The 14491-nt window shown below is 42.5% G+C and overlaps 1 protein-coding gene across 4 annotated transcripts in view; it reads right to left on the reverse strand.

The window, feature by feature from the left end:
- The window catches only part of YTHDC2 (YTH N6-methyladenosine RNA binding protein C2), a 999369-nt gene that overhangs the window by 767903 nt on the left and 216975 nt on the right, over positions 1 to 14491 (reverse strand). For all 4 annotated transcript variants that reach the window (XM_069226524.1, XM_069226522.1, XM_069226518.1 and 1 more), the window contains exons 7-8: positions 12665 to 12767; positions 9264 to 9420 (exon numbers count right to left, since the gene is read on the reverse strand). In XM_069226524.1, the coding sequence (XP_069082625.1) occupies positions 9264 to 9420; positions 12665 to 12767 (260 nt within the window). The remainder of the gene's footprint in view (positions 1 to 9263; positions 9421 to 12664; positions 12768 to 14491) is intronic.

Raw genomic sequence — 14491 nt, forward strand, 5'->3', positions numbered from 1 at the left:
TAAGATGTCTTTTTCGGTTCCAAAGTTTGTTGCTTTTTCGATATCGAAAATGTTGTGGAAGGTCTCGGCTCCGAAACTGCCTTTCTAATTTTCGACTCCGAAACTTGGTGTTTCTTGCTGGAGCCCGAAACGGAGCCCTTTAGAGTTTTGGTAGACTCCAAAATAGTCAGAGGTGTGGCCTTTTTCAGCACCGAACCCGGAGGTGGGTCGCTGACAGTCTTTTTTCAGGCCCAACCATGGTCTTCCGGCAGTGGTGTGCCCAAGGCCTTAAGATGTTTCTTGTGTGGGGGTGCAGGGCCAGGCGTACTCACATGCTGGCCAGCTGTGACGGGTCTGTCATCTTCAGATTCCTGTTCGGAGTCTGTGTATCGGATAGAGACTGCTGTTTGCATCTGTTCTTCTTCGGTGACGTTGAGATGTTCACTGCTCTTCTATGCCATTTTCAGCATTCTTGCTCTTCGATCTCTAAGAGTCTTTTTTGATTGAAACGATCGACAGGCCTCACAGTTTTCCTCCCGATGTTCTGTGGAAAGGCACAGGTTGCAATCCAAATGCTGGTCTGTGTATGGGTACTTAGCATGGCACCGAGGGCAAAATCGGAATGGAGTCCGATCCATCAGGCTCTCCTCACGGTCGGCCCGAATAGGCCCAAGTTGGGTGTGCATGCCCCGAAAGGCGAACAAAGTGATTTTCCAACGGTACTACCGGTTCGATGCTAGATGTAGAACGCGATCGAGACAATACCGACGAAAGGGAAGGTTTTCTAAAGCATTGTGAATCGAAATCTCGAAGCGAGAGGAAACACGTCCGAACCCGACAGCGGAAAGAAAACAATCTAACAATGCAGTCGATGCCCATGCGCAATGGAACCGAGAGGAGGAGTCACTCGATCCTGTGACTCCAAAACAGACTTCTTAGAAGAAAAACAACTTGTAACACTCCGAGCCCAACACTAGATGTCGGAATGGATATGCATAGCATACACACACATATATATGGAAAATGTCACTTACCCAGTGTACATCTGTTTGTGGCATTAGTCGCTGCAGATTCACATGCTGTGCACATCCCGCCATCTGGTGTTGGGCTCGGAGTGTTACAAGTTGTTTTTCTTCGAAGTCGTCTTTTCGAGTCACGAGACCGAGGGACTCCTCCCATTTCGGCTCCATTGCGCATGGGCGTCGACTCCATCTTAGATTGTTTTCCCCCGCAGAGGGTGAGGTAGGAGTTGTGTATGCTAGTAATAGTGCCCATGCAATGGAGTAATGCACATAATGTAGTTTAAAGTAATATATTTACAGATATACAGATGTTCAAGATCAACTTCTAAACGGCTACAGGCTCCCGGGGAGGCGGGTGGGCGCATGTGAATCTGCAGCGACTAATGCCACGAACAGATGTTCAATGGGTAAGTGACATTTTCCGTTCGATGGCATGTGTAGCTGCAGATACACATGCTGTGCATAGACTAGTAAGCAGTTATCTCCCCAAAAGCGGTGGTTCAGCCTGTAGGAGTTGAAGTTGTTTGAAACAATGTTCGTAGTACTGCTTGGCCTACTGTGGCTTGTTGTGCCGTTAGCACATCTACACAGTAGTGTTTGGTAAATGTATGAGGCGTAGACCAAGTAGCTGCCTTACATATTTCGGTCATTGGAATATTTCCTAGAAAGGCCATGGTAGCACCTTTCTTTCTAGTTCAGTGTGCCTTTGGTGTAATAGGCAGTTCTCTTTTTGCTTTAAGATAACAGGTTTGAATGCACTTAACTATCCATCTAGCAATGCCTTGTTTAGAAATTGGTTTTCCTGTATGAGGTTTTTGGAAAGCAATAAATAATTGTTTTGTTTTTCTAATTAGTTTTGTTCTGGCAATGTAGTACATTAACGCTCTTTTGATGTCTAATGTATGTAGTGCTCTTTCAACTACAGAGTCTGGCTGTGGGAAGAACACTGGTAATTCTACTGTTTGATTTAAGTGGAACGTTGATATGACTTTTGGTAAAAATTTAGGATTTGTCCGTAGAACTACTTTATGCTTGTCTATTTGAATAAATGGTTCTTGTATGGTAAATGCTTGAATCTCACTTACTCTTCTTAAAGATGTGATGGCAATTAAAAATGCAACTTTCCATGTTAAGTATTGCATTTCACAAGAGTGCATGGGCTCAAAAGGTGGACCCATGAGTCGTGTTAAGACAATGTTGAGGTTCCATGAAGGAACTGGTGGTGTTCTTGGTGGTATAATTCTCTTTAGACCTTCCATAAATGCTTTTATGACTGGTATCCTAAATAGAGAAGTTGAGTGCGTAATTTGCAGGTAAGCTGAAATTGCTGTAAGATGTATCTTAATGGAAGAAAAAGCTAGCTTTGACTTTTGCAAATGTAGTAAGTATCCTACGATGTCTTTGGCAGATGCGTGTAAGGGTTGAATTTGATTATTATGGCAGTAATAAACAAATCTTTTCCACTTATTTGCATAGCAATGTCTAGTGGTAGGTTTCCTAGCTTGTTTTATGACCTCCATACATTCATGTGTAAGGTCTAAGTGTCCGAACTCTAGGACTTCAGGAGCCAGATTGCTAGATTCAGCGATGCTGGATTTGGGTGTCTGATCTGTTGTTTGTGTTGTGTTAACAGATCTGGTATGTTTGGTAGTTTGACATGAGGCACTACTGAAAGGTCTAGTAGTGTTGTGTACCAAGGTTGTCTTGCCCATGTTGGCGCTATTAGTATGAGTTTGAGTTTGTTTTGACTCAACTTGTTTACTAGATATGGAAGGAGTGGGAGAGGGGGAAAAGCGTAAGCAAATATCCCTGACCAACTCATCCATAACACATTGCCCTGAGACTGATCTTGTGGGTACCTGGATGCGAAGTTTTGGCATTTTGCGTTTTCCTTTGTTGCAAATAGATCTATTTGTGGTGTTCCCCAACTCTGGAAGTAAGTATTCAGTATTTGGGGGTGAATCTCCTACTCGTGGATCTGTTGGTGATCCCGAGAGAGATTGTCTGCTAACTGATTCTGAATTCCTGGAATAAATTGTGCTATTAGGCGAATGTGGTTGTGAATCGCCCAATGCCATATTCTTTGTGCCAGGAGACACAACTGTGTTGAGTGTGTCCCTCCCTGTTTGTTTAGGTAATACATCGTTGTCATGTTGTCTGTTTTGACAAGAATGTGTTTGTTGCTTATTATGGGTTGAAATGCTTTCAGCGCTAGCAATACTGCCAATAGTTCTAAGTGATTTATGTGAAACTGTATTGATTGAGGTGTGCTCCCCACCCTATCATGGAGGCATCTGTCGTTATTACATATTGTGGCACTGGGTCTTGGAAAGGCCACCCTTGGTTTAAATTTATAGGGTTCCACCATTGAAGCGAGAAGTGTGTTTGGCGGTCTATCAACACTAGATCTTGAAGTTGACCCTGTGCATGTGTCCATTGTTTTGCTAGGCACTGTTGTAAGGGCCGCATGTGTAATCTTGCGTTTGGGACAATGGCTATGCATGAAGACATCATGCCTAGAAGTTTCATTACAAACCTTACTGGGTAGTGTTGGTTTGACTGTATGCTTGATGTTATATTTTGGAACGCTTGGACCCTTTGTGGACTTGGAGTGGCAATTGCTTTTTGTGTGTTGAGTGTTGCTCCCAAGTATTGTTGTATTTGGGATGGTTGCAGATGTGATTTCTGGTAATTTATAGAGAACCCTAGTTTGTGTAGAGTTTCTATAACGTATTGCGTGTGAAGAAGACACTGTTGTTGAGTGTTGGTTTTTATTAGCCAGTCGTCCAAGTATAGGAATAAGTGCATGTGCTGTCTCCTTATGTGAGCGGCTACTACTGCTAGGCATTTTGTGAATACCCTTGGGGCTGTTATTATCCCGAACGGTAACACTTTGAATTCATAGTGTACGCCGTGTATTACAAACCTTAAGTATTTTCTGTGAGAAAGATGGATGGGTATGTGAAAGTACGCATCCTTGAGATCCAATGTTGACATGTAGTCCTCCTTTTTTAGTAAGGGAACCACGTCTTGAAGTGTTACCATGTGGAAGTGGTCTGACTTGATGAAGAGATTCAGTGTTCTGAGATCTAAGATAGGTCTTAACGTTTTGTCCATCTTTGGAATTAGGAAATATAGTGAGTAGACGCCTGTTCCTTTTTTGATGGTTGGGTACTAGCTCTATTGCTTGTTTTTGTAATAGTGCTTGGACCTCTATTTGTAATAGGTCTAAGTGTTGTTTGGACAGATTGTGTGCCCTTGGGGGCACATCTGGTGGGAAATTTGTCAATTCTATGCAATAACCATGTTGGATAATGGCTAGGACCCATGCGTCTGTGGTAATGTGTGTCCAGTTCTGATAGTATGCAGTAAGTCTCCCCCCACTGGTGATAAGTGTTGGGGTTTTGGGACATTGGAGTCACTGTTTGGTTGGGCTTGTTTTAGGTGTCTGGAACTTTCCCCTTCCTCTTGGGAATTGTCCTCCTCTATATGAGCCACGAAACCCTCCCCTCTGTTATTGTGCCTGATAGGTGGGTCTGGTTTGAGAGGTGGAAGGCTCTGGTGTTTGTATTCGAAAACCCCTTCTGAATCGTGGCTTTCTAAATGTGCCTCTGCCTTGTGGGGAGTAGAGCGCGCCCATGGCTTTGGCCGTGTCCGTGTCTTTCTTTAACTTTTCAATTGCTGTGTCCACTTCCGGCCCAAACAATTGTTCTTGGTTAAAAGGCATGTTCAACACCGCTTGTTGGATTTCTAGCTTGAATCCAGAGCTTCTTAACCATGCATGCCTGTGAATGGTTACCGGAGTGTTGACCGTTCGTGCTGCCGAGTCTAGTGCGGGCCTTATTTGGTTGTTGGATATTGCCTGTCCTTCTTCCACAACCTGCTGGCCACATTTCTGGTGTTCTTTGGGCAAGTGTTGTATAATGTGTTGCATCTCGTCCCAGTGTGTCGTATCGTAGCGAGCAAGTAGGGCTTGCGAATTAGCGATCCGCCATTAATTGCCTGCCTGTGCTGCCACTCGTTTGTCCACTGCGTCAAAATTTCTACTCTCTTTGTCAGGCGGTGGAGCGTCTCCTGACGATTGAGAGTTTGCCCTCTTTCTTGCTGCTCCTACAACCACCGAGTCCGGTGTTAGTTGTTGAGTTATAAACACAGGATCCGTTGGGGGAGGCTTGTACTTCTTCTCCACCCTAGGCGTGATAGCCCTTCCTTTAACTGGCTCCTGGAATACTTGTTTAGCATGTTTGAGCATACCAGGGAGCATTGGCACACTCTGGTAGGAAGCGTGGATGGATGCCAAAGTGTTGAATAGGAAATCATCCTCTACTGGCTCAGAATGCATTGCTACGTTGTGGGCCCTGGATAGTACCTGCGTATATGCAGTACTGTCCTCTGGAGGTGACGGCTTTGTTGGGTAACAATCCGGACTGTTATCTGATACTGATGCATCATATAAGTCCCATGCATCAGGATCATCCTGTGTCATCCCTGTATGTGTAGGTGACTGCATTGGAGGTGTTCCCACTGGAGACAGTTGTGGTGAGTGTAGTGGGGAAGGTTGTGGTGAAAAACTTGGTGGTGGGGATTTTTCTCTGGCCACCTTCGCCTTCGGCTGCATTTCTGTCTCCTGAAATGCCAGTTTTCTTTTGGTTTTAATTGGAGGCAGAGTTTGTATTTTCCCAGTCTCTTTCTAGATATGCAACCTCCTTTGCGTATGGTCTGGTTCATCCATACTTATTTCCTGCTCAAACCTGTGTCTTTCATGCATTTGGCTGGAAAGTCCTTGCTCTTCTGTGTAAGAGCTTCTTTTCGGCACTGAAGCCGCTTTTTTCGGTACCGATGTTTCAGAAAATGCCTTTTTCGCTTCCGACAATATTTTTCTCACTTTGGGTGAGTCGAACTCTCGGTGTCGAGATCGTTCGGTGCCGGAATCTCAAGTCTTCAGCAAATCTCTGGCCTTTATTGGTGCCGATGTTTGGTCACCTTCGTTTCGATGGGTTAAGCCATGGCCTGCTGGCGGTGGCGTCCCCTTGGCCTTAACGATCTTTGTGTGAGTTTTGGACGGGGCAGTTCTACTCACTATTCTCTGCACCGTCGAGGGTCGCTCACTTTCGGATTCGTCAGAGTCCGTCCCCTGGATGGAAATTCTTTCCTCCTCTCCGACGTCGAGTTGTTCTCTCGGTGTCGACGCCATTTGCAGTCTTCTCGCTCGTCAATCACGTAGGATCTTTTTAGATCAAAACGCTCGACAAGCCTCACAAGTATCCTCCCTGTGTTCTGGTGACAAACACAGATTACAGACCAGAAAACAATCTAAGATGGAGTCGACGCCCAGGCGCAATGGAGCCGAAAGGGAGGAGTCCCTCGGTCTCGTGATTCGAAAAGACTTCTTCGAAGAAAAACAACTTGTAACACTCCGAGCCCAACACTAGATGGCAGGATAATGCACAGCATGTGAATCTGCAGCTACACATGCCGCCAAACATATATACATATATGTACAAATAATATTTAGCATATAATTTTATGTTTGTACACTAAAATCCAACAAACTGATTTTTTTAAATTAAGTAACTAAAGAAAGTGTATATGGGAGATTTGTATATGAGTGCGCAAGAAAATATTATTTAAAAGTAAACAATGCATAATATGTTTCCACACCCTGATTCATTCTTCATGAATGGGAATGCATGTTATGACTGCAGCCATAGTTAAAACTTTGACCTTCGGGAACGATTTATCTGGTAGAGACACATATTCTAGTTGCAGATTCCTTAACTTAGAATTAACCCTAGATGTCAGGCTGGTTTTCTCCGAGCAGTACCCATGTGCACAGTCAGGTGGCGTTGGTCGACTCTGCGTCCGTCGTTGGTGTCATGGTCGCTGTGATGACTTCAGGGTCGTACATAGGCGCCGCTTCAGGGCAGTGACGTCAGTTTCTTTTCACGACTTTCCATGCTAAAGCACAGAGCCACAACAAACACTGAAAATGGTGCACCAGAACTAAGGCCCTGAGAGGGGAATCCCTGTCTCTAGAAATCAATTTGCAAGCGGGAAGGAGAATGGGTGGGTGTGAAAGGAATCTGTAACTAGAATATGTCTCTACCAGACAAATTGCCACCAAAGTTAAGTAACTAGTTAATCTGATAGAGACTTCTAGTTGGAGATTCCTTACCGTGGAACAGATACACCACAGAGGATGGTAGACGTCACCAACATCATGCAGCGACAGTCCTTGCAGGTTTTGAACCCAGTCTTCGGGGTCATCCTCAATGCACTAAAAGTCACCAAAAAACACAACAAAAGCTCTCTCCTGGTCAATGCGTGGAGCAGAAAGAAAAGAACTAACGTCACCGGGAAGAGGCTGCGCCTATGTACAACCTTGACTTCATCACGATGATCACGACACCAATGACGGCCGCGGAGTCAATTGACTCCACCTGATGGCGCACAAGGGTACTGCAGAAGAAAAATCTCCAGATCCAGTCAGACGTTTGGGGGAAATTCTAAGGTAAGGAATCTGCAACTAGAAGTGTCTATCAGATAGTCATATTTCACTAACGTGTGTTTAAAGGAATAGTTGAGGAAATTCCATAAACATCCAACTAAAGCCTGCAATAAAAGGTGATGTAATTTGAATGAAGTTAAAAAAAATTGATTAAGGGCAACTGCAGCTACGGCATACATTGACTGGACAGTTTATTAACAACCCAAGTAAGAGGATACTATATAAAGTGATTTTAAAATTATAAAAATATTTCATGCATTTAGTGACGTTAATGAACTGGAATACTTATGCATTTGTTTATTACATTTTTAAGAGATTAATATTTGTACCTGCAATATTAGTGTTTAATGGTATTTCGTTAGCTTGTATAGAATTCTAAAAACTTGCTGATTATTGTATATACATGTATTCCCACAAAACTTGCAATACAGCAAATATTTATAGCACAGAATTATGCTGTTGGCTGCATGCCGTTGGGTACATGTGATGTTTATTCTCAATGCAGCTCTTCCAATGGGAAAAAGGTTTAGGTTCCAGTTGCCTTATCAAAGTCTAGCTCATTAATTGAGACCCACTTGCTTTGCTAAACCCGCACGTGTCAGCTACATGTTACAAGGGAAGGCCTTATGTGAAGTGGGCTCTTGTGCCAAACAGACACCTGCAGAGCCCTTAATGATTGCTCACCCAAATTAACGAAGGACAGTCTGCGCTTTCACACTTTTACAAGACACTACTGTCTTGATTGACTTTCTAGGAGCTCCACAATAATCTCTTACATTCCACTGTCTATCAATGGGTGGTCTTTCGACTATTTTCAATGTTTAGGACTAGCCAAAAGTATTCCTTGAATCAGGAGGAAACATTCCTTAAGTTTATCGTTTTTCAGGGGAATCCTCATTGAGGTTATTAAAAAAGTGAAGAAATAGGGAGATCCTCATTTTCTGTAACAATTTAAACTGATTCAGCTGCCACTGAGAGGGCAGGGTAGGATTCTTGTGGTTTGTGCTTTGCAACAATATCTGTCACTTTTTGGCCTCTGAAGGCTGTACCATGTCTAGATTCAATCCACCTATTTGTTCATGTTTCTTTTACAAAATGTTTACGAAAGAGTTTTTCTAGTGACTTTTTTTGCATGAGTCACTTTTATCATTTTTAAGAAAATAAACAAAGTCTGACCAATACAGCCTGCAGACAGACCACCAAAATATGGTTCGGTTTTTAAAATTGGCTATTCTAAAGCAAAATATTTTATTGGATGTTAAGTAAATAGTGTTCCAGGATTCAACACCAACGCATAACTACTTAAGACACCACTCCAACTTTCCCTTTTCATAAATACTTAAGCCCCATATCAATTGTTTTCTCTGGTTAGTTCAAACATTTCTAAAGCATTACAATTTGAACAAAGGATTCTGTTTCAGGAAAATGTAAACCTACTTTGTGTTAGGTAGATATATACACAAAAATCCCTTTTTTCCCACCAAAAACTGACAATTTTTTCTCCCATTGTCATTTGTTCTCTCAAAGTCAATTTTTTACCTCTTGATTTTTCTTCACTACATTTTGCACTCACAGTCCTTTTGCACAGTACTAGTTATGTTAGAGTGCTCAGACATTAGAAAAAGCCCTATTGGTACAAATGCAACATAAGAAAATGAATACATGAATCTAAGCACCTACATTTATTAATATAATTAAAGTGAATTCTGACGCCAAAATATGAAAAATGCAACCATTATAAAAAAGGTACTTACTATAGATGACTGGGCAACCTGCAAAATATCTGAGGAACAGATTAACATCCAAGGCAGCGCTGGACAGAATCAGCTTTAGAGCAGAATGCTTTTGGAGTATGTCTCTCAACTTCGTTAATAAGAAGTCACTAAAGCGATCCCTCTCGTGGACTTCATCCTTTAACAGAAAAATATGAAAATATAAATAAGGGTTTTTGATCAGAGCCTCAACTTCAACTAATATATTAAGAAACTGTTAAGGTCTCAATGACTGCTCTTTTTGCACATATTTACACTATTAGAAGTCTGTCTTTAATAAAGGTCCTGCTTTAAAAGGAAGAGTAAAAGGGAAAACACTAAACTTTAAACTACTTTAACCCTACCATTTTACCCTGCCGGGATTATTTTATTTCAATTTGGTGATGAATCATAGTCTTCCACTTTTGTGTCCCCCACTAAAGCACTCTGTTGTCCTCTTCAGCATTATCTTTTAAGCTCACCCTAAGAAACTGCTTTCCCAGCTGTGCTACTGTGGTGTGGGGGCAAAAATTAAGGATGAGTCTATGAAAAGAACATCAGGAGTTCTAGAGGAGAAGAACATAGTGAACTTCCAGTTTATGTTTCCGCTCCCAAGATCTCCTCAAAGAAAGGACAGGAGAAAGGGTTTTAATTGGTTACGACTGTATGGATGTTGAACAATTGACTGCAGTGGAATCTCTCCCATCAATGCTCTTTACTCTGCATTTTTCTTCTTTCTCATTCAGACATTTCTTATAAAGATAAACCATCTGGATGACATTGAAAGTTTTCATGTTTAATGTAGCAGGTAATGAATTGATGCTATCATGTTTGCAAAAAAACCCTATCTGCAGCAATGGGTATAAGACACTTTGGAAAAATAGAAAGAGAGTAACTCTTCAGAACCAAGGAGATGGGATTTATTATACACTACAAAAACAAAACTCTTCCAGGTTTCTTTCTACGCCCCAAACATGGATATCTGGATACTATCCCACGTTGTACAGATGAAACAAGTAATGATGGTGACCAGGGAGCAGGAGGCTGGTTGTCTCACGCTATCCGATCTCTACCCTGATGGTAGATTTCTTACATACCAACAAGAACAGGAATTGTTTAATCTAGGTGCACAGCACTTCCTACAATTCGCCAAAATTGTGGCTATAGCTAGAGAACTATGTCCTACTTTCCCTGAAGTGCCCATGTCTACTCAAACACTAAGCACTCGGCTCGAGATGGCTGGGGGTGGGGGGCATGGGGAGGGCGGGGCGTTCGAACGCAGGCTCACAACCCACTTATACCGAGCGCTACATTCAGATAAACTGATACAAACCCTACTGGTGGAAAATCCTTGGCACAAAAACTTGGGGAAAGAATTAACCCCTAAAGATTGGATTAGAAAATATATGGTTATTAAAGAGATGGTGGTTAGCGCCTGCTTTAAATTAATTCAATATCATTTTATGCATACGTTATATCTCACCCCCAGACGTATGTATGCCATATACCCCTCCAAAGTGTGGGACTGAAGATGAAGACTGTCTTCATTTGTCGTGGAGCTGCTCAGCAATTCAAAGTTCCTGGGGGGAGATCCTCTGCCAGCTGAAAGCAACTACGGGATGGGATATTCCGTTGGAGATTGATAAATGTCTATTAGGACTCCTACCACAAAACCCTGCCAGAAAGTTGCATAGATGCTTAACAATGCTGGGCCTCGTGGTTGCAAAAAGACGTACAACCATTCATTGGTTTAGTCCCAGCGCCCCAACAAGAAATAAATGGGAGTCAGACATGGTGGAGTGGGCAGGGGCGGAGAAGGTACACTTGAGAAGGACCTGAAGGGACAAAAGGGGCAACAAGGCACAAGAAATATTATTAGCCTCGGTAGAGATGGCTAGGGCACTGCTCGCATATGCTGTCACACATACCAATGTACACAAGTCTCAAGAGGGGGAAGCACTCGAACAACTACACGGGTAGAAGAGCATCGGGTTTATGTCTGTTCATTATTCATAAAACAACTACGACAATAAACTGAACTCTTGCAAGGACAACTTTATTAAGTATTGACTGACAGAAGATGATAGAACCAACGTCGCAGCTCGAGTAGGTGGGAATGGGACTGCATATCGGGTTCTACATGTTGTTCTCTGGTTCAAATGATTACAAAGTAAGCTGTTCTTACTATTCAACGTGTCAGGTTTAGTTCAAAACCATCCTTCTATGTAAATATATACATGTGATTATCACCTGACTTTATTGTCTGCTAATGTAATGCTTAATAAATAAATATATATTTTTTTAAATAAACAGAGCAATTCATATAGATCAAATACAAACATTACAACAAACATAAATATACAAATATATAGAAAACTATATCACTTATGGAGACGTAAAAACAATGTTAAAAAAAAATACATGGACAACAGAAGGTTACATAAAAAACTCACACGATTTATGATTCTTTCTTGCCATGTAGTTTCTATTATATGTTAATTCTTATTTGAAAAGCACTTAAGGTGAGATAAGAAATGAGTCCAGGGTATCCATAAAGCATTTTGGTGGACCAAAATGATTAAAGATACCTTCTTCAAAACACAGCCAAAAGATTCCAACTCGTGTCTTGAAGAAGGTGGCTTGCTTCAGTGTTTAGTATCCAAGCCAAAACGCAGCCCGATTTATCACATTCTGAATAGGAATGGGCTGTATACTTGATGCAATGGAGCTTCTCAAATAGGGATGCTTCCTCTTCATGAATTTTACCTAGGGATCCCCATATCAATTTGTCTGGGACTAGCTCTCGCTCGGTCTGATTGCAGACTTTTTCTACTCAAGCGAAGTCCCTTTCAGGGTTTTACTGCAGCCCACCACTGCCTGTATGCAGTATTCTTGAACCCCCACCTTAAATACTTCTCATTCTGCTGTTAATGAGAAAGCCATACCATCACTGGATGTAAAATAGTAATGTACCTGGCATGCAAAGGTATTTCATAAGGCAGTATCTTCCAAAATAGAGAGCTGAAGACACCAGACGGGGATGGGTGGGATGACTCTGCCCCAATCCAGATAAAGTGTTAGTGGGCTATGATGGGATTTGCCCCTGCCTAAATAGCCCAAGCAAAGACTTGTGGACAGACAGCAGTAGAGCAGACTATCCTGTCTAATGGTATATACAGGTCAGTTACAGAATAGAATGAATAGCCTCGATGGATGGGGTTGTGGAGGCACAATACATCTGTTTTTCCCAATGCTGGAGCCTTTATGAGAGTATTATAGCATTATAAACCGTTTGGGTATGTGAAAAATAATTAAGTGCCAAAAGAAACAGGAAGAAACAGAATTTACATCAAATAAACCATTTGAAATATTAATTTTGAAACTGCTACCAATAATGCTCTTACCACAATAACATGCGTGACTGTAGACAGTGTGCTGTCGCCTGCCATCAGTGTGCGCAGCAGTACTCCATTTGTACAAAACGTTAGAAGTGTTTTCGGGGACACCCTAAAAGACGAAAATTAAATTAAGTAATTTCAGAAATAAATGCAATGTAAAAAGTCTGTTCAACATAATTTTACATGTGTTAACTACACAGTTGTACTTTTGGTTAAAGCAAACGTGATTCCATGTGTTACAAAATTATAAGAATTAAGTCAATATTGAATGAAGAATATCTTGGTTTCATGATAATCCTCTCACCATAGACAATGGTTGCCTTTCACAAGGCTGAAGCATACTGTGACTTCAAATTATGATGGGGCTTGTGACCATGGAATCCCAACTTTTAATGCAGGCTCCTGTAACTAACGACTGTAATACTAGTCAATGGGGAAAACTACGTACTACGATAGAGGGCTTGGCCAGTTGCTCATGTGGTAAGCATTCACTTTCAACGAGCGCAGAAATGGCCAAGCTGGTTGTCTCCCTCTGATGAAAGGTGGAAGGCAGACACAACCATGTGCAAAAAGGAAGGGAAAATGCAAAGTACACAGTATAGTTTACAGCCCCTACAGCCAAAGTTATCACCTCCAAGAAGACAGTATTTAATTTCAGTAAAAACACCAAGTGACTTAATTGGTTCAAACAGGGAAGCCAACGGGAAGGTTAACATCAAAGTTAAATCCCACTGTGGAAAGCTTAAGAAAACGTGCCACCTGTGATGGGGCCTCACAGTAGGCCCTCTTTGCATGGGTGTGCTATGCAAGGGTGTAGGAAGTTGGCTCTGCATGTACTATTTCAAAGTACGAAATAGCATGCACAGAGTCCAAGGGTTCCCCTTAGAACTAAGATAGTGGCAAAAAGAGATAATTCTAAGGCTCTATTTTGTGGTAGTGTGGTCGAGCAGTAGGCTTATCAGAGGGTAGTGTTAAGCATTTGTTGTACACACACAGGCAATAAATGAGGAACACACACTCAAAGACAATTGCAGGCCAATAGGTTTTTAGATAGAAAAATATATTTCCTTAGTTTATTTTAAGAACCACAGGTCCAAGATTTACAAACAATACTTTAAATGAAAGGTATTTCACTCAGGTATCTTAGGAACTTTGAATCATCACAATAGCATGTGCAGTTTTGGCAAAAATGGCAATAAGCTATTTTAAAAATGGACAGTGCAAAAATCAACAGTTCCTGGGGGAGGTAAGTATTTGTTAGGTTCACAGGTAAGTAAAGCACTTACAGGGTTCAAAGTTGGGTCCAAGATAGCTCACGTTGGGGGTTCAAGGCAACCCCAAAGTTACCACACCAGCAGCTCAGGGCCGGTCAGGTGCAGAGGTCAAAGTGGTGCCCAAAACACATAGGCTTCAATGGAAATAGGGGTGTCCCGGTTCCAGTCTGCCAGCAGGTAAGTACCCGCGACTTCGGAGGGCAGACCAGGGGGGTTTTATAGGGCACCGGGGGGGATACAAGTAGGCACAGAAAGTACACCCTCAGCGGCACAGGGGCGGCCGGGTGCGGAGTGCAAACAGGCGTCGGGTTTGCAATAGGTTTCAATGGGAGACCCAGGGGTCTCTTCAGCGATGCAGGCAGGCAAGGGGGGGGCTAGGAAGAGGGCCACCTTGGGGTCGCTTCTGCACTAGAGTTCGGTTCCTTCAGGTCCTGGGGGCTGCGGGTGCAGTATCTTTACCAGGCGTTGGGTTCCTTGAAGCAGGCAGTCGCGGTCAGGGGGAGCCTCTGCATTCCCTCTGCAGGCGTCGCTGTGGGGGCTCAGGGGGGGTCAACTCTGG

Source organism: Pleurodeles waltl, chromosome 1_1 (assembly GCF_031143425.1).
Source record: "Pleurodeles waltl isolate 20211129_DDA chromosome 1_1, aPleWal1.hap1.20221129, whole genome shotgun sequence".
In the NCBI taxonomy this organism is placed as follows: Eukaryota; Metazoa; Chordata; class Amphibia; order Caudata; family Salamandridae; genus Pleurodeles; species Pleurodeles waltl.